The following is a 21859-nucleotide window of genomic DNA, read 5'->3' on the forward strand; positions in this document are numbered from 1 at the left end:
AGCATGTGATGTGGGAGAGTCTCAAATAGAATGAGCAAAAATGCTTTGTCGTGCAGAAAAGGAGACCAACTAGGCTACTACAAAGAGGATGTAGGCTATCCCAAAGAGGATATAGGCTATCTGTCAGCTGACTTCACTCGCCATATTTTGAGGGTCTGAGCATGGAGCATTTCAGGGCAAGCAAACACTTGGTTTGAAGTGTCTTTCACTGTACATTGCCTTCGGTTCTTGTTGTAGCAGTCTACTGTTGCCTACCTGCCACGGTATTCCAGGATAATTAGCCTAAATTTTTCACCTACTGGCGCTTTGCCAATAACAGCTGCTCACTGTCATAGCGCGATAGGTACGCGACCTAATCCAGCAAGCAAACGGTTTGTCACATGACTGTGCTCACCATGAATTTATTTCCGCGTTCATTCGGTACAGAATGATTTGATAGAGAGAGGTGCATACCTGAACCGTTGCGGTCCGCAAAACGCGCCGCCGAGCCAAGGCGATATTCTGAGAGAGGGGAGCCCGGCATTAGCATTGCTTGGACACACGCTGCAGCAAGAACATGCTCACCCGGGTGAAATCAGCTGTGGCCAATTTTATGGGCGGTATGATGGCTGGCAGTTCGAACAGTGAACCTCTCGGTGGCTCCGATTTACCGCTGAAATACCCGTACACAAGACCGGAGTTTCTGGGACTGTCACCGGATGAAATCGAGTGCTCGGCGGATCATATTGCTCGGCCGATACTCATTCTGAAAGAGACGAAGAGGCTGCCGTGGGCCACTGGTTATGCAGAGTAAGTATGCGTCCATCTTTATTAAGTCGCAGCAGGTTACAGCATGCACATTGCACTACCTGCACCAGAGGAAGCGTAAACATCAGCCTCATTTGATTGTGCCCCGGTTAGTTCCATGGGAATAGGCTATAATTGCGTCTGTCAGCGTAGCCTGCCACACTAGTGCAATGGGTTGGCAACAGGCAGCCCTTGTGCCAAAACTTGCCCGCAAGTGATATTTATTTATTTAGGATTTACGTTTTTTTAAATCAAAGATTGTTAAACATTTGTTTAAATTAGGCAATATTTTCCCAAGAGACGTGATCGTGTCGCAATGTAATCAATGTTTGAAATTATTGTTATTTTCAAAAACAATCTCTTTTTGGGCTTTGTTATGGTCAATTTGTAGTGTACAAATTATTATAATTATGTTCTGACCCTACCATCCATTCAGACAAAAATCGTCCAGCAGCTTAATTTAGTTGCCTACCCAGTATTATGTCACCCATTAGGACACTACATCACTGCCAAGTCTAAGGGTAGAGCTCGAAAATTCTAGCCTCTTGGGTGCTGCCATAGTTTCATTAGAAGTACCTGTCCAAGAAGGTCGGGGCGGCAGGGTAGCCTAGTGGTTAGAGCATTGGACTAGTAGGAAGGTTGCAAGTTCAAATCCCTGAGCTGACAAGGTACAAATCTGTCGTTCTGCCCCTGAACAGGCACTGTTCCTAGGCCGTCATTGAAAATAAAAATGTGTTCTTAACTGACTTGCCTAGTTAAATAAAGGTAAAATAAAAAGTCATTGGCCACAGATAAAATTGTCAAATCATGTTACATGTACAGTCGCTTTGATTGGACTGATCATGTCAACATCATACTTTCAATCTTAGCCATTGGATGTAAACATTACACAACAAGTTGGAAATCTCAAATTCAACAATGAGTTGGTTGAAAGGAATCAGTGAAAGTAGCATTGTAAAGTAACACTAGCCTGCTATTTAGTGGAGTTGCTGTGTGGTCTGAAATCTGTGAGTAAGGGGCTCTTTTCCAAGTTTAAAATAATAAACATTCAAAATTGGCCATGCTGTCAATGAAGCATGATTTGTGCCTCACTCAAAACAATTTAACTCGGATCTGCGAAAACTTGACTTCAGTGAGTTCAAGACAACTGGGAAATCGGGAATAAAGGAGCTCCGACTGGGAAAATACGGTTTGAAAGGTCATCCAATTCGGAATTGTAAATTCGTTCCTCTTTCTAGAGCTACGACCTGAATATCAATGATTCAACCTTGCATTTTTCCGAGTTCCCAGTTGTTTTGAATGCACCATAAATCCTGAGAATGCCAGACTGACGACAAAATTTGCCCACAAATGACCGCCACCTTCCTGTGAGCACAGCACAACAAGGTGATCCAAAAATGTATTTTATGCTGCTGCATAAATGGTGTAGTATGCCAGGGAGATATGTATACTGTAGCTATGAACGTAATACTAAGTGTATGTTGTTAGTAGCCCATGTGCCTCACCTTAATAATTTGGTCTATTTACCCCTCTTCATTTCGCCTACTGTTCTGACTTGGCCTTGAAATACATCCACAGGTACACCTCCAATAGGCTAATTGACATCATTTGAGTCAATCAGAAGCTTCTAAAGCCATGAAATCATTTTGAAGAATTTTCCAAGCTGATTAGGCACAGTCAACTTAGTGTATGTAAACTTCTGACCCACTGGAATTGTGATACAGTGAATTATAAATGAAATAATCTTTCTGTAAACAATTGTTGGAAAAATGACTTGTCATGCACAAAGTAGATGTCCTACCCGACTTGCCAAAACTATTGTTTGTTAACAAGAAATTTGTTGAAAAACGAGTTGTAATGACTCCAACATAAGTGTATGCTAACTTCAACTGATAAAGTGTCGTTGCTCCAACGTGTACCTAACAATAAACATCAATGCCTTTCTTAAATCAATACACAGAAGTATATATTTTTAAACCTGCATATTTAGCTAAAAGAAATTCAGGTTAGCAGGCAATATTAACCAGGTGAAATTGTGTCACTTCTCTTGCATTCATTGCACGCAGTCAGTGTATATGCAACAGTTTGGGCCAACTCATTTGCCAGAATTTGACGTAATTATGACATAACATTGAAGGTTGCAATGTAACAGGAATATTTAGACTGATGGATGCCACCCCATACGGAACGTTTCCGTATTTCACTGAAAGAATAAACATCTTGTTTTCGAGATGATAGTTTCCAGATTCGACCATATTAATGACCTAAGGCTCGTATTTCTGTGTGTTATTATGTTATAACTAAGTCTATGATTTGATAGAGCAGTCTGATAAGAGCAGTCTGAGCGGTGGTAGGCAGCAGCAGGCTCGTAAGCATTCATTCAAACAGCACTTTTTGTGCGTTTTGCCAGCAGCTCTTTGTTGTGCGTCAAGCATTGCGCTGTTTATGACTTCAAGCCTATCAACTCCCGAGATTAGGCTTGTGTAACTGATATGAAATGGCTAGTTAGCGGGGTGCGCGCTAATAGCGTTTCAAACGTCACTCGCTCTGAGACATGGAGTGGTTGTTCTTCTTGCTCTGCATGGGTAATGCTGCTTCGAGGGAGGCTGTTGTCGTTGTGTTCCTGGTTTGAGCCCAAGGGGGAGCGAGGAGAGGGACTGAAGCTATACTGTTCCATTGGCAATACTAAAGGGCCTATAAGAACATCCAATAGTCAAAGGTCAATGAAATACAAATGGTATAGAGAGAAATAGTCCTATAATTCCTATAATAACTACAACTTAAAACTTCTTACCTGGGAATATTGAAGACTCATGTTAAAAGGAACCACCAGCTTTCATGTTCTGAGCAAGGAACTTAAATGTTAGCTTTCTTACATGGCACATATTGTACTTTCTTCTCCAACACTTTATTTTTGCATTATTTAAACCAAATTGAACATGTTTCATTATTTATTTGAGGCTAAATAAATTTTATTGATGTATTATATTAAGTTAAAATAAGTGTTCATTCAGAATTGTTGTAATTGTCATTATTACAAATAAATAAATAAATATAGGCCGATTTAATGGGTATTGGCCTTTTTGGTCCTCCAATAATCGGTATCGGCGTTGAAAAATCATAATCGGTCGACCTCTAAGGTCGAAGGTGAACCCTTCTAAAAACTATTTTTGGTTCCAGGTAGAACTCTTTTGGGTTCCATGAAGAACCCTTTCCACAGAGGGTTCTACACGAAACCCAAAAGGGTTCTACCTGGAACCAAAAAAGGTTATTCTATGGGGACAGCGGAAGATCCCATTTGGACAACCATGGTCATTCAGCACCTACTCAGCATGCATGCGGCAAAGCACCAGTTTACACGCCACTACAAATAAAAACAATCTAGTCCATGTGAGGCTATGCCCAACATGCCTCTGCCAGCTCTCCGTGTAGGCATGGCACTGCTACACTGCAGTGGATTTGTCAACAGCTGGTTGACCAGCAGGCCGTGTTGTTGTGGTGAGACCTGGCCTATCTCTTCCCAGCCGGAAGCCAGGCCATATTGAGATGATGTGATATCTACTGATCCACTTAGGGAGAGAATAAACAGTGTCCTGTGCCAAGGAATCACCCTCTAACTGTGATAACCTAGTCATAGGCTGTGTTATAAGAGCTGGATGCAGGCTGTTGTATTTAACTGATGGATGGAGAAAGAATATAATGGATATTGCAGTCTAAACTAAAGCAGCATCCCTCCTCTGACCCGGCCGCTTCGCACGCTCTCTCCCGGTCTGCTGTCAGGTCTTGTTAGCGCTAACATTTCAGAAGGGCAGAGAGTCCTCCTCTCTCTCTTCCTCTCTCCCTGCTTCCTGTCCTGCCTTTACATAGCACTCATGAACTGAATGGATAAGGATCAATACATCAGTCGATATGTGTTTCTATGTAGCATGAACACTGCTACTTTGATGACTGGAGGCCGGCGGACATGCATGTCTAAGGGGATGTCGGTCAACTTCAGAGTACCCATACATATCACTGTACTCACATAGATAGTGGATGGTGTAGCACATGATGTAGTAGCATAATGTTTCTACTGTACATAGTTTCTATCTCATAACAAGGCAGATGTCCACAAGAAAATGAGAGCAGTTTCAGGTCAATTGTCCACCAATCACGGCGACTGTTATACACAGGAACTGCATCAGTGTCATCATTTTAAGTGTTCTCCTTTCCTAATATAATGTTATGGTTTGAGCGTGACTTAAATGTGATCTAATCACTCACTTTGGGTTCGAATGATCAAGCAAGTCGTGCCTTTGTCATTTAAATAGATCCTGACAATATAATCAGAATGTATAAGAGAGAAATTAGATTACACGAGAAATGTCTATTCTGTCGAATGATCAAGGTCTGCTTGTGAAGTAAGATTACTGGTGATAAGAGAATTGTACTTCTCCTCAGATGCAATTTTCACAATGGAGACTGATGGTTTGCTCTTCTCTGCACCGGCTTTGTTCAGACTATAACTGATTACACAATCACACCCTTCACATGCACATCAGTGTTGGGGAGTAGTAAACTACATGTAGTTCAATTAGTAATTTAACTACAGTTGCTTTTTTTTACAATGTAGCGGTGTAGCTAACTACTGGAACTACACACTGTCTTCTGCAAAAATAAAATATGGGTAGGCGATCATTTCCTTTCCTTTTTGGGTTCAGACCTGTCTAATTCCCACTTGAAACATTTATTTTTGTTTTAACAGAAGGTGTAATTTGGCCTATTAACATATGACCTCAAAGTGATTGGTTCTTAGAATTTGTAGTCTGACATTTCAGATTTACATCTAATTTTTCACAAAGTCGTTTTTATTTTTTCAAAGTAACAAACATATTTTTTTTGCTCTCTGCATTGTTGGTCTACAGCTGTTTTACGAAGCATGTGACATACGATTTGATTTATATTTTCTTATGGGTAGCTTTAGTGTTGCTTAACTTCCTCCAGTGTGAAGTATTTGGTACTGTAGCTTGGTAAACTATTTTGAGTAGCTTTCCCAACACTGATGCACATTGATTCAGTATTCAGTATTCTACTGCGTAACAGTCCAATTCTGACTTCAAAGCCAAGCATATCACTGGCTACATTCCCAAACCCACACAAGCACAACACTTAGCAATGTCCAATACATTGGCTTGTTTTGACGTGATATGCTCGTGTTGACTGTTGATATTGGAACACAGCCACTGCCCTATTATTAGGACCAGGCAATGGTACACAATGACGGGTCCAAATGCATTCGGGTCTATTTAAGGTCAGACCGAGTAAGTGAGGCCAAATATAGAGGAAGTGGAATGAGGTAACCAACTGAATACCACAATCACTGTCTCAGAAGATGCTGTTCATCCCTTAGGCCTGACCTGGCTGCCCATTCCACTCAGATCAAATACCTATCAAGATAAAAAGTGTAACACTTGATGGTCGGGAGTCCAGCTCTGCAGTTCCGCCTCCTTGTAGCTCCATCTCAGACAGTCTGGGCTCAAACACCTAGGGATCATTCATTACAGTATCTTTATCTGTGGCAGGATTTCCCAATCTCGGTCCTGGGGCCTCCCAGTGGTGCACGTTTAGATTTTTGACCCTAGCACATGGCTTTTTCAAATAATCAAAGCTTAATGATGAGTTGATTATTTGAATCAGCTGTGTAGAGCTAGGGCAAAAAACTAAATGTGCACCCATGGGAGGTCCCATAACCGAGTTTGGGAATCCCTGATCTATGGGAAACTGCTGAGGTGGAGGTAATTTTGTGTAATCTGCCTGGTATCAGAAACACTATTTAAACTAAAAGTATCCTCAACCATACAGTACACTAAACCCCTCCCTCTGGAACTGGACCCTGGACTTCCTGACGGGCAGACTCCAGGTGATGAGGGTAGTCAACAAAACCTCCACCATGCTGACTCTTAATATGGGCCCCCCAGGGGTGTGTGCTTAAAAATATATCTATGTTTATTTTGACAGGGAAGACATTTTGAGACAGGTCTCTTTTTCAAATGTGCCCTGTATAATATAACATTATACACTATATATATATATATATATAAACTCAGCAAAAAAAAGAAACGTCCTCTCACTGTCAACTGCGTTTATTTTCAGCAAACTTAACATGTGTAAATATTTGTATGAACGTAACAAGATTCAACAACTGAGACATAAACTGAACAAGTTCCACAGACATGTGACTAACAGAAATGGAATAATGTGTCCCTGAACAAGGGGGGGGGGTCAAAATCAAAACTAACAGTCAGTATCTGGTGTGGCCACCAGCTGCATTAAGTACTGCAGTGCATCTCCTCCTTATGGACTGCACCAGATTTGCCATTTCTTGCTGTGAGATGTTACCCCACTCTTCCACCAAGGCACCTGCAAGTTTCCGGACATTTCTGAGGGAAATGGCCCTAGTCCTCACCCTCCGATCCAACAGTTCCCAGATGTGCTCAATGGGATTTTATTTATTTATTTTATTTTACCTTTATTTAACCAGGTAGGCAAGTTGAGAACAAGTTCTCATTTACAATTGCGACCTGGCCAAGATAAAGCAAAGCAGTTCGACAGATAAAACGACACAGAGTTACACATGGAGTAAAAACAAACATACAGTCAATAATGCAGTATAAACAAGTCTATATACAATGTGAGCAAATGAGGTGAGAAGGGAGGTAAAGGCAAAAAAGGCCATGATGGCAAAGTAAATACAATATAGCAAGTAAAATACTGGAATGGTAGTTTTGCAATGGAAGAATGTGCAAAGTAGAAATAAAAAATAATAATAATGGGGTGCAAAGGAGCAAAATAAATAAATAAATTAAAATTAAATACAGTTGGGAAAGAGGTAGTTGTTTGGGCTAAATTATAGGTGGGCTATGTACAGGTGCAGTAATCTGTGAGCTGCTCTGACAGTTGGTGCTTAAAGCTAGGGAGGGAGATAAGTGTTTCCAGTTTCAGAGATTTTTGTAGTTCGTTCCAGTCATTGGATTGAGATGCACAGTATTGAGCTTGCCTGCAATGACAACAAGCTCAGTCCGATGATGCTGTGACACACCGCCCCAGACCATGACGGACCCTCCACCTCCAAATTGATCCCGCTCCAGAGTACAGGCCTCGGTGTAACGCTCATTCCTTCGACGATAAAGGCGAATCTGACCATCACCCTGGTGAGACAAAACTGCGACTCGTCAGTGAAGAGCACTTTTTGCCAGTCCTGTCTGGTCCAGCAACGGTGGGTTCAGCGCTGTCTTAGGCGTCTCACAGTACGGACATTGCAATTTATTGCCCTGCAGTCCTCATGCCTCCTTGCAGCATGCCTAAGGCACGTTCACGCAGATGAGCAGGGACCCTGGGCATCTTTCTTTTGGTGTTTTTCAGAGTCAGTAGAAAGGCTTCTTTAGTGTCCTAAGTTTTCATAACTGTGACCTTAATTGCATACATACATACACACACACATACATACACACACACGCATGCATGCATACATACATACATACACACACACACACACATACACACACACACACACACACACATACACACACACACACATACATACATACATACATACATACATACATACATACATACATACATACATACATACATACATACATACATACATACATACATACATACATACATACATACATACATACATACATACATACATACATACATACATACATACATACATACATACATACATACATACATACATACATACATACACATACATTACAATACAAAAACAGCCATGGGAAATCAACTAGAAAAACTGTTACATTTCTCCACAAATAAGTCTCTAATTAATGCTTTAAATTGCCTGAACGGTACCAGAACATCAAGATGAAATGTACTTTGAATTTTGTTTACAAAAATACGGTGCATTAGAATTAAAAGCAGCTTTACCTAGCTCAGTGGAGACTCTATGAACCTCGAGTTAACCAATCCTGTGAACAGGTCAGGCAACTCTGGTGTATCTACTCGACAGCAAAGTTAGCTAAGACGGAAATAGGGCCTTGTAAACAAAAAGGAGTAATGTGGTGATCTGCGGGTCTTTAGCAAAGTCCAGTCAACATTTTGATGCAGTGGTGAGTCTCAAAACTGTTACGTGTAACAAAGGCACTATGGTAGATGGCATCCAATGGTTTAAAAGTAATAGCAGCTGCACTTTGATAAATAATTTCACCATAATCAAGAACAGATAATAAGGTTGATTGAATAATCTGTTTACTACTGCTTAGGGAGAGCACAATATGTTTGTGTAGAAAAAGCCACATTTAAATCTTAGCTTCTTAACCAGTCATTTGTTTTTAAAATTTCAAATCCATATCAATACAAATGCCTAAGTGTATATATATATATATATATATATATATATATATGCAGGAATATGTTAGATTGGAGAACCATCTGATGAGTCAACAGTGCCTTTTTTCCACACTTTGTTACGTTACAGCCTTATTTTAAAACATATTAAAAAGTTTTTCACCCCCCATCAATCTACACACAATACCCAATATTGAGAAATCAAAAACAGGTTTGTAGAAATGTTTGTTAATTTATAAACTGAAATAGCACATTTACTTAAGTATTCAGACCCTTTATTCAGTACTTTGTTGAAGCACCTTTTGGCAGTGATTACAGCAGCGAGTCTTTGATTGGGGAGTTTCTCCCAATCAAATCAAGTTTTATTTGCCACGTGTTTAGCAGATGTTATTGCGGGTGTAGCGAAATGCTTGCGTTTCCAGCTCCAACGGTACAGTAATATTACTTAGATATCTAACAATACACACAAATAAATGTGAAGTAAAGGAATGGAATTAAGAATGTCAATATTTGTGCTAGCAATGTCAGAGCGGCATAGATACAGTTGAATAGGATGGAATACAGTATATACATATGAGATGATATGTAAACATTTAAAGTTACTAGTGTTCCATTATTAAAGTAGCCAGTGACTATTTCAAGTCTATGTATATGGGGCAGCAGCCTCTGTGTTAGTGATGGCTATTTAACAGTCTGATGGCCTTGAGATAAAAGCTGTTGTTCAGTCTCTCGGTTCCAGCTTTGATGCACCTGTACTGACCTCACTTCTGGATGATAGCGGGGTGAACATTCAGTGGCTCGGGTGGTTGTAGTCCTAGATGATCTTTTTGGTCTTCCTGTGACATCGGGTGCAGTAAGTATCCAGGAGGGCAGGGAGTACAGGAGGGGCTAACCACGCATCCATGTGGGGCCCCAGTGTTGAGGATCAGCGAAGTGGATGTGTTGTTTCCTACCTTCACCACCTGGGGGCGGCCTGTCAGGAAGTCCAGGACCCAGTTGCACAGGACGGGGTTCAGACCCAGGGCCTCAAGCTTAATGATGAGCTTGGAGGGTACTATGGTGTTGAATGCTGAGCTTGTCAATGAAAAGCATTCTAACATAGATATTCCTCTTGTCCAGATGGGATAGGGCATTGTGCAGTGCGATTGCATAGTCCATTGGGGTGGTAAGCAAATTGAAGTGGGTCTAGGGTGTCAGGAAAGGTAGAGGTGATAAGATCCATGACTAGTCTCTCAAAGCACTTCATGATGACCTAAGTGAGTGCTACGGGGAAATAGTAATTTAGTTCAGTTACCTGGCTTTCTTGGGTACAGGAACAATGGTGAACACCTTGAAACATGTGGGGACAGCAGACTGGGATAGGTAGAGATTGAATATGTCCGTAAACACTCCAGCCAGCTGGTCTGCGCATGCTCCGAGGATGCGGCTAGGGATGCCGTCGGGGAAATTCTGATCCCCATCAATCCCGTTAGCCTGAGTTCTGTCACGAAGATAATCATGAAACCATTAACTGGCGTCAAAGCTCAGGCCTGTGGAGGACAACTTATTCAATAAAATAACATGATCAACAGTATCAAAAGCTGTTGACAGGTCCACAAGCAAAGCATTGACTGAAACATTGACAAGATCATTAACAGCTAAAGTGGTGGCTTGAATAGTGCAATGCCCTGATTGGTTTACATTGAAAATACATTTCTCAGATTAAAAAATAGTAAAGTTGTGCGTTTACTAAGAATTCAAGACAAAGAAGCCTTGAAATGTAGCGATTTTAATTATTAAGATAACTACTCTCCCGTCCTTATGGAGTGGCAAGAAGAGCTGATTTCCATACTTTTGGAAAATTTCATGATAACAACGTTAAATAAAACATCTGGGTTATTAAGCAAATAATGATGGGCGCTGCACGCTTAAGCAGACCGGGATCCAATTAGTCGGCCCCTGTGGATTTCATGTTGTCTATTGCTGTAGCAAAGCGTCCAGAACTTTTTTTCTGTAAATAGCCTAAAAGAAAAGGTTTGACTATAATTTCTCTTCTCATTCACTAGGTTTCCCCAGCTTCCAGCCCAATATCATTGTGAATTGGCTTAGAAGTTATTTCAAAGAGAGCCTGCTGAAATAAAATGTTCTTTAAAAGCATCAATGATGGTATTTTTCCTGTAATGAGGCCAGTGTCTGAATTAATTTGTTGTGGCAAAGAGGTGGCAGTAGAACCCTTTTTTGTGATTTGACAGTTTTCCAGAATATAGCCAGGTTCCCATTACAATCTGAAAGAATGGTTACATAATAATCAGATGTAGCCTTTCTGATTTGTCTTGCACAATGATTCCTCAGTTGCTTAAAAGCTTGCGAGTCCGGGCCTAACCCTGTGTTCCTGGCATTGACCCAAGCATCATCTCTTTTATGAAAGACTTCTGATAATGCCAGAGTTTACCAGGCATTCGATCTACCTTTCAACCTTGAACAGAACATGATTATCCACAATATTATTGAAGACATCTTAATAACAATGTATTATATTTTTTGCTCAATCTGAGAAGGGAGGCCCACCCATGTCTATGCCAAAGGAAAAGCCCATCCATGCCTCCACCAGAAAGACACATCAATCTCAGATAAAGCAGCTGAGTAAGCGAAACAGTGCCCCCTCTGTCTCGATATGTGTAGGCCATGTATCTGATGCTGTCTGGACAAATAGAGGATGGAATGTCATACTATTTCTGTCCAGACCGCATCAGATACATGGTCTACACATACTGAGACAGAGGGGCACTGATTTGCTCGCTGTGCTGTTCTCTCCAGTAAGAGAGTTTCAGCAGAGAGGAAGAGGCGAAGCAAGAGGGCTCACTCTCACCAAAATCTGTCCAGAATAAGCCTGTGTTTCTATGGGCATACTATGCAGACCTAAGCTTGTTGCCTGCCTTCGCGCCTTTAGAACAATGCCTCTCATTGTTAGGGTGGAGACATGAGCGTCTTGTCATTACATACCTTACAGATCTCTGGTTTTAGCCACTTGTGATTTGGAAAGGAAAGTTTGAATGCTGGCTTCCCCTAAAGTAAATGTATGTTTTGCCAAAATGATATAATTACTCATGTCCAAATAAAGCCATTGAAAATACTTCACCAGAGAGCATGACTTAGTCACAGAGGATCATTAGCTTCTGTAAAAATAAAAAATAGCTCTGGGCCTGCCGGGTAGGTGAAGTTTTACCTTCACACATGAAATCATTCAAAATGGGAACACGTTGCTACCTCCAACAACATGAAATGAAGAAAAAAAAAGAATATATAGGAATGCAAGGCTTTATTGCTGGGTTTTTACAGAAATGTTTGGTGATCGACTAGGAATGCCTTGGAGAACGACCAGTCAACCGTGATGGACTGGTTGGTGACCACTGATACCACTGTGACCACTGAAATAGTTTTGAAGATAATGTGTCTTGAAGTGTAATTGAAAATGTTGAGGCAAGAAGGGGAGAGGTGTATGGCGAAGACCTATATCTCTCTCCAGAAATCAGGTGCTCAGCTCTCCAGAATGCACACAGCTTCCTCCCTCCAATTCTTGCTCATTTATTGTTGCATTGTATGAGTTGTTTGTTTCCATAAAGTATCCACTGCTTCAGATTTACCTGCTGCCCTTACTTTACGAGAGAAATGAATGTGTGTCTGCTTCCCATTGGCCTCTCTCTCCCACAGGGTGATCAACGCGGGGAAGAGCCATCTGAACGAAGACCAGGCGTGCTGTGAGGTGGTGGTGGTGAGGAGTAGACCCAGTGCCGGGGGCAACTCCACCTCCAACAGGCCCCCTACCACCCGGAGGAGGTCCTCTCTGCCCAATGGAGAGGGGCTGGGGCTCAGGGAAAACACTGTGAGTAGCCCCCCCTTTCCAGATGTAGTCTAATACCCTGGGGCCTTCCCCCTCATTCTATCACATCAGGACCTGTAGACTCTTATATTCCCCGGCCTCACATCATCCATAGTCTCTTATCCTGCCTGACATATAAGCCTGGTAAGCAAGGCGAAATGAGGCTACAGTCTACTGCCTTCCAGCTACAGCAGTGGTCGCTAAGCCTGGTTCTAGAGCGAGCTGCAGGGTGCGGTGTGCAGGGTTGTGATAGTCCAGCACTAACACACAGGATATGAAGACTGATATTCCAGCCCAGCTCTAACACACTTGACCATGTCAACTAATCTGCCAAATGATGGTTAGCTGAAAGGGGAGTGTAAGTGATGGATGGGAACAAAAGACTGCAGACAAGTAGCTGTGTTCCTGTAGATGACCAGGACCAGGGTTGGTTACAGAGCTGCAGACTAGTAGCTGTGTTCCTGTAGATGACCAGGGTTGGTTACAGAGCTGCAGACTAGTAGCTGTGATCCTGTAGATGACCAGGACCAGGGTTGGTTACAGAGCTGCAGACTAGTAGCTGTGTTCCTGTAGATGACCAGGGTTGGTTACAGAGCTGCAGACTAGTAGCTGTGTTTCTGTAGATGACCAGGGTTGGTTACAGAGCTGCAGACTAATAGCTGTGTTCCTGTAGATGACCAGGACCAGGGTTGGTTACAGAGCTGCAGACTAGTAGCTGTGTTCCTGTAGATGACCAGGGTTGGTTACAGAGCTGCAGACTAGTAGCTGTGTTCCTGTAGATGACCAGGGCTGGTTATAGAGCTGCAGACTAGTAGCTGTGTTCCTGTAGATGACCAGGGTTGGTTACAGAGCTGCAGACTAGTAGCTGTGTTCCTGTAGATGACCAGGGTTGGTTACAGAGCTGCAGACTAGTAGCTGTGTTCCTGTAGATGACCAGGGCTGGTTATAGAGCTGCAGACTAGTAGCTGTGTTCCTGTAGATGACCAGGGTTGGTTACAGAGCTGCAGACTAGTAGCTGTGTTCCTGTAGATGACCAGGGTTGGTTATAGAGCTGCAGACTAGTAGCTGTGTTCCTGTAGATGACCAGGGTTGCTTCCAGAGCTGCAGACTAGTAACTGTGTACCTGTAGATGACCAGGGTTGGTTACAGAGCTGCAGACTAGTAGCTATGTTCCTGTAGATGACCAGGGTTGTTTCCAGAGCTGCAGACTAATAGCTGTGTTCCTGTAGATGACCAGGACCAGGGTTGGTTCCAGAGCTGTAGTATCTACCCCCTCTGCTGTATGTCTAGCCTCCTGTCCCTCTCAACCCGCCCTACTCAGGCCCACTCAAAGCCTACACCAATATACACCTACACAAGTGCCCCATTTAATCACTTCATCAGACAGTGAAATAATACCAGTGTAGAGTCCAGCATGATGTACTGTTTTTGGCATGCTTTATGTTGTCACTGCAGACTGCTTGCAAACAATAGTTTTGCAGCTACAGTGGGATATGAAAGTGATTTAGGTACATGAAGTCTAGGGATGTATTTTTATGCATGTGGTTTGTATGCGTTTGTTTTGTTCTACTTAAATTCCCGTGTGTGTCTGCATGCCGGACCACACAGGAATATATGTATATTTGATAGTCTCTGAGATGTACACAAGCTTCCTATGTGTGTGCTACAGTTTTCAGGTCTACCACAGAAAAAAGAAGAAAAAAACGGTATATGTTTGTGCTTGGGGAATATCTGTTTCCTTCTGAAATACTGTGTGTGTGTGTCCAGGACGTGGAGCCCGGACTGACCTTCCACTACTGGGGTCTGTTTGATGGCCACGCGGGCTCAGGGGCAGCGGTGGTGGCATCTAAGCTGCTCCAACACCACATCATAGAACACCTCCAGGAGGTCCTGGATGTCCTGAGGAACCCGGCCCAGCTGGCCCCCATCATCCAGGGGGAAGAGCCCACCAACTACCACCTCACCCCCACCACCCACCGGGGCATCACCAGGGCCGCCTCCCTGCGGGGGGCTGCAGGGGCCCCCGGCTCCCCCAGCCACCCCCCGCCCACCAGGTTCTTCACGGAGAAGAAGATCCATCACGAGAGCATGGTGATGGGAGCCATTGAGAACGCCTTTAAAGAGATGGTGAGTTCAGGGCTATGTTCAGTAGGCGAACATTGTAGATGGAAGTGTAATGAAAACAGTGGATGTGATTCCTTTTTTTACATGTCAGAGACCGGCATATTTGTTCTACATCTATTTCTATCTGAACGACTATGTTGTGGCCTGTTGAACTCCGGTCTGAAGGAATGCATTTTCAGTTGTGCTGAGTGACGTTCTGGGAGTAAGGGACTCTACATATATTAACCATGCATTAATTAGACATTAATTATAGCATAAGGGACACCACAGCATCAATTAAATACAGCACATTCACTTTAAGAGACATCACAGCACACTTTAACTATCCATTATCCGTTCATTATCTGCTCAATTGATGGACATTGATCAGCGGCCTCTCGGCAATTAGTATTTTTTTCTGCCGATTTTTCTATAAGCAGTTGGCATACGGAGATCAACATCGCAACCCACTGGGAATAGGACTAGTAAGCATTGTATGAATGCAGCTTCCTCCTTTCTTTCTAATAATAACTGTCTGGTTAATGTACATACAGACATACTCTGCCTATATGTCTGAAGTGGGTTAATTAAGCAATAAGGCATGAGGGGGTGTGGTACATCCAATCACTGGCCACTTTAATGATGTTTACATATTTTGCATGACTCATCTCACATGTATATACTGTATCCTATACTATTCTACTGTATCTTAGTCTATGCCTCTCTGACATTGCTCACCCAATATTTATATGTTCTTAATTCCATTCCTTTACTTTAGATGTGTGTATTAGGTATTTGTGAAATTGTTAGAAATCACTTAGATATTACTACACTGTTAGAGCTAGAAACACAAGCATTTCGCTACACCCGCAATAACATTGGCTAAACGCATGTATGTGACAAATAAAATATTATGTATATGGCCAATATATCATGCCTTAAGGCTGTTCTTAAGTACGACACAACACAGAGTTCCTAGATACAGCCCTTAGCCGTGGTATATTGGCTATATACAGTTGAAGTCGGGATTTTACATACACCTTAGCCAAATACATTTAAACTCAGTTTTTCAGAAATCCTGACATTTAATCCTAGTAAAAATTCCCTGTCTTAGGTCAGTTAGGATCACCACTTTATTTTAAGAATGTGAAATGTCAGAATAATAAAGATAATTATTTCAACTTTTATTTCTTTCATCACATTCCCAGTGGGTCAGAAGTGTACATGCATTCATAGTATTTGGTAGCATTGCCTTTCATTTTTTAAACTTGGGTCAAACATTTTGGGTAGCCTTCCACAAGCTTCCCACAATAAATTGGGTGAATTTTGGCCCATTCCTCCTGACAGAGCTGGTGTAACTGAGTCAGGTTTGTAGGCCTCCTTGCTCGCACACACTTTTTCAGTTCTGCCCACAAATTGTCTATAGGATTGAGGCCAGGGCTTTGTGTTGATGGCCACTCCAATACCTTGACTTTGTTGTCCTTAAGCCATTTTGCCACAACTTTGGAAGTATGCTTGGGGTCATTGTCCATTTGGAAGACCCATTTGCAACCAAGGTTTAACTTCCTGTCTTGAGATGTTGTTTCAATATATCCCCACAATTTTCCTGACTCATGATGCCATCTTTTGTGAAGTGCACCAGTCCCTCCTGCAGCACAGCACCCTAACAACACGGTTGGGATGGTGGTGTTCAACTTACAAGCCTCCCCCTTTTTCCTCCAAACATAACAATGGTCATTATGGCCAAACATGTCTATTTTTGTTTCATCAGAGGACATTTCTCCAAAAAGTACGATCTTTGTCCCCATGTGCAGTTGCAAACCGTAGTCTGGCTTTTTTTATGGCGGTTTTGGTGCAGTGGGTTCTTCCTTACTGAGCGGCCTTTTAGGTTATGTCGATATAGGACTCGTTTTACTGTGGATATAGATACTTTTGTACCAGTTTCATCCAGCATCTTCACAAGGTCCTTTGCTGTTGTTCTGGGATTGATTTGCACTTTTCGCCCAAAAGTACGTTCATCTCTAGGAGACAGAATGAGTCTCCTTCCTGAGCGGTATGACGGCTGTGTGGTCCCATGGTATTTATACTTGCGTACTATTGTTTGTACAGAAAAACTTGGTACCTTCAGGCATTTGGAAATTGCTCCCAAGGATGAACCAGGCTTGTGAAGGTCTCCAATTTTCTTTCTGAGGTCTTGGCTGATTTCTTTTGATTTTCCCATGATGTCAAGCAAAGAGGAACTGTGTTTGAAGGCAGGCCTTGAAATACATCCACAGGTACACCTCCAATTGACTCAAATGATGTCAATTAGCCTATCAGAAGCTTCTAAAGCCATGACATAATTTTCTGGAATTTTCCAAGCTGTTTAAAGGCACAGTCAACTTAGTGTATGTAAACTTCTGACCCACTGTAATTGTGGTACTGTGAATTATAAGTGAAATAATCTGTCTGCTAACAATTGTTGGAAAAATTACTTGTCATGCACAAAGTCCTAACCGACTTGCCAAAACTATAGTTTGTCAACAAGAAATTTGTTGAGTGGTTGAAACACACTTAGGTTGGAGTCACTAAAACTCGTATATGTAAACTTCTGACTTCAACTGTACCACAACCCCCCGAGGTGCCTTATTGCTATTTCTAACTTGTTACCAATGTAATTAGAGCAGTAAAAATATATGTTTTGTCATACCTGTGGTATACGGTCTAATATACCAGCAAATCAGCATTTAGGGGTCGAACCACCCAGTTAACAATTTTTCTTAACTCCAGGTTTGATTTTTATTTGCTCCATCTTCAGCTGTGTCTGTGTTCTTCCGGCAGCTCCTCAGCATTAAGACGAGTGGGTGTCTTAACAGCTGGCTGCCAGTGATAAGGCGTGTTACCCCCTCTCTATCTCCCCATCGCTTTAATCCATTATCTGTGACTGTTCCCTTCAAATCAGCAGCATATGGTGCCAGTCAATCCACAGTAGCGCAATTGGTGGACTCTTCCCTTCCAACCCGCAGGCCCTCCAAAAATGTCTGTGCTGCTCAACATCTGGTTGTGGGGCTGTAAGTGGATGTGTGGACTTAAATTCAGCTCCGTCAGCAGCCCAGTGGTCATACACACGGAGCCAATCAAAAGAGTGGTCATGACAGGATTGGCCAATGAGGGGTCACGAAGGTTGTGGGTTTTTAGCCTCGTTGTCTAACGTTTTTATTGAGGATTCTTGTTTTTGTCCCTGCTGACTTCAGCTGATGTTTCCTATCTACACATCTGAGAGAGAGTTCACCTCATGGTGTCTAGCTAATTGATAACATCTAAGCCTGAAATGCTGATATCTGAGTGCCAAAATGCATTCTGATCTCACCTGTTCCATATAACTGCTGACATTAAGATGCATAACTTCAGACAAACCTGGGTACTGCGGCGGTAGCTGTTTCCTCTACATCACCACTAGATGGCAGCGTGCAGCCATTTATTGAGAGTTAGTGATTTTCCCAGCCTATTGTCACTGTCAACCCAATCTATCGAGACTAATAATAATACACCATACCTCATGCACCTGTACACATTTCAGACTGTGTTTATGCTTAACGTTTGTGTTATAATGAAAGTGTGATGTACAAGAATTTAAGATTAAACATCTATATATAAATCCAGAATTTCATCAAATAACAGTACACTGTCATGCCGATACAGGTGAGTGGATGTCACACACATTTTTGGCTTTGATTCAACAGCAGTCTATTATGGAGAATTTTAGATGTTAAACCCGTACAGTGATATTCCACACTATTCACATACTTGATTTCATAACGTGATAAAGCTGCTCTCTTTTCTTTTCTCCCTCTCTATCGTGCTCATTCTTTATCTCTGTCACTCTCTCTTCACAGGGACAAGGCAACACTTTTCTGTCCCTCTGCTCCCCCATCTCTTCTCGCTTCTTATTTTAATTAACCTAATTCTCAAATAAATGTAAATCTGTCATCATTATTGGGGTGGTGGTGCAAATTAGCCAGTAACTCTGTCTGACTAGTTTACCCCTCTCTTATCTGGGGTAACCACCGGCTCGGAGTCTAGTTCTCAGGCTGACATGAATCACCACATTCCTATGGAAACGGGCCGTGTCTGGAGGAGGCTGCCAGAGCCTGATAAACACACAGAGACAAGTAAACATCAAAAAGAAACATGGCTCACGACGGCCTTATCAGCAATCTGTTTACAGAAGGACAGAAATAACAGGGGAAGATCAGATCTTTGGGAAGCCCAGTCTTCCTCTCTGCTGCTCTGGAAATACATGCATTTAACCCACTAAAGCTATAGTCAATTATGCCTGTAATGGGGTAAAAACCCGAATCCTAACTTGTTGTCTTGCATTGACTGTTTGTATGCTTAATTGTAAAATAGTTTTTTTCATTGTGCCTATCAGATGCCATAAGGGAAGAAAGGTGTAGCTAGTTGTTTATGAGGAAAATATTTATTATTGAAAGCTTCCCTCCCTGCAGCCACAGGCGTTTGACAGGATGAATATGTATGCACCGCTACAGATTCAAAACTCACCCTGGGTGAAGGACACGTTTGTTCACGTCATTCCCCCTTCGTAACACACACACACACACACACACACACACGAGCACACACACGAGCACACACACACACACACGAGCACACAGACAAACACACACACACATCTCCTGAGAAATGTGTTTCTCCTCCAAGCCGACAACAGTGGTGGGAAACGGTTGCTGGCGTGTCACTAGGGCCTTGTTACAGGAGAGTTTTACACACACACACACACACATGTCAGTGAAGACACTTGCCAGCTGGTCAGCGCATTCCAGGAGTACACTTCCTGGTAATCCGTCTGGCTGTGCGGCCTTGTAAATGATACTCTCATCGTCTATGGAGAGTGTGATCATACAGTCATCCGGAACCGTTGGCGCTCTCATACATGGTTCAGTGTTGCTTGCCTCGAAGCGAGCATAGAAGCCATTTAGCTCGCCTGGTAGGCTCATGTCACCGGGCAGCTCTCGGCTGTGCTTCCCGTTATAATCCTCCGTGATAGTTTGCAAGCCCTGCCACATCCGACGTACATCACTGGGCCCGAATTTCCTGCCATCCAGGACCTCTATACCAGGCGTCGTCAGAGGAAGGCTCAAAATGTTTCAAAGACTCCAACCACCCAAGTCATAGACTGTTCTCTCTTCTGCCGTTCATCAAGCGGTACCGGAGCGTCAAGTCTGGGACCGAAAGGCACCTGAACAGCTTCTATCCCCAAGCCATAAAACTGCTGATTAGTTAATCAAATGGCTACCCGGACATTGACCCTGTTTTTATTATTTATTTAATTATTTTAATTGTTTTGCGCTGACTCTCTTGCACTGACTCTGCACACTCACTAGACTCTACTCATACATACAACACTGACAGTCCAACACACAAAACACACTCTCACACACACACACAGACAGACACACTTTCACATTCTTCACATATGCTGTTGCTACTCTGTTTATTATATATCCTGATTGCCTAGACACTTTTACCCCTACCTGTTAGTGAGCATTTCTCCTTTGCCCAGATAATTCATCCACTTAACAGGTGTGGCATATCAAGAAGCTGAACAGCATGTTTATTACACAGGTGCACCTTGTGATGGGGGCAAAAGGCCACTCTAAAATGTGCAGTTTTGTCACAACACAATGCCACAGATGTCTCAAGTTGTGAGGAAACGTTTATGGCGTCATGTGGGTGAGCAGCTTGCTGATGTCAACGTTATGAACAGAATTCCCTGTGGTGCTGGGGCAATGGTATGGGTAGGCATAAGCTACAGACAACGAACACAGTTGCATTTTATCAATTGGGCATTTGAATGCACAGAATGTAGTGATGAGGCCCAGTGTGATCCCATTTACTTTACGGTATTTGTGACCAAAGGATGCATATCTGTATTCCCAGGCATGTGAAATCCATAGATTAGGGCCTAATTCATTTATTTCAAATGGCTGATTTCCTCATGAACTGTAACTGTAAAAAAGAAATCATTTTTATTTAGCAAATTTGCTTTACTTTTTAACCCAACGCATTGTTGGGAATGGGTTCGTAAGTATTTCACTGTAAAGTCTACACCTGTTGTATTCTGCATTTCACTGTAAAGTCTACACCTGTTGTATTCGGCCCTATACAATTTTATTTGACACAAACCACACACGCACACAGTCTTGTAAAAGTAACCGTGTGTGTTTTCCACAGCGGACTACATGCTAGGGACAGAGTACATGTATTAGCGTGCATTATTTCTTCACTCTTAACATATCTCTAGAGACTCATGACATTGCTGTAACCCAGGATACACATTTTCACTCATCAATTCCTGGTCTGGACCCGTATTCATACAGCCAGTGTCACAGTAGGATTGTTGACCCTGCGATAGTCGAGCATCCTATCCATGGGGGTTTACCATGTACATCAAGCTGCTTCACGCTACAGAAACATGAGATTGGCTGCTGCCCTATGAGTTGTTCTTGCTCGGACAAGGCTACATACTCTGGTTTGTGCTTCAAACCATTTTAACTTCTCCACGACTCTCTCACTTGTATAGAATAGAAAGGGTTAACTTGTGAAATATTATATCATTTTGGTGGAGCTATAGGTTGGTTGGTTGATTGGTAAAAAAAAATTAATGTTAGCTTTTTGATGAATTCAGTGACAGATTAATTATTCACCTTATTAATGAATTAACATCATGGATTTTTAAAATAATTTTCTCTGTTT

General features: G+C 42.3%; 1 protein-coding gene across 1 annotated transcript in view; it reads left to right on the plus strand.

Annotated features, from left to right (window-relative positions):
* Window positions 1–556: 556 nt before the first annotated feature.
* LOC109897814 (protein phosphatase 1H) overlaps window positions 557–21859 on the plus strand; it is a 35749-nt gene continuing 14446 nt past the window's right edge. Inside the window, exons 1-3 of the mRNA XM_020492406.2 lie at window positions 557–789; window positions 12832–13003; window positions 14768–15127. Coding sequence (XP_020347995.1) covers window positions 557–789; window positions 12832–13003; window positions 14768–15127 — 765 coding nt within the window. The remainder of the gene's footprint in view (window positions 790–12831; window positions 13004–14767; window positions 15128–21859) is intronic.

This window comes from Oncorhynchus kisutch, linkage group LG10 (genome assembly GCF_002021735.2).
Source record: "Oncorhynchus kisutch isolate 150728-3 linkage group LG10, Okis_V2, whole genome shotgun sequence".
In the NCBI taxonomy this organism is placed as follows: domain Eukaryota; kingdom Metazoa; phylum Chordata; class Actinopteri; order Salmoniformes; family Salmonidae; genus Oncorhynchus; species Oncorhynchus kisutch.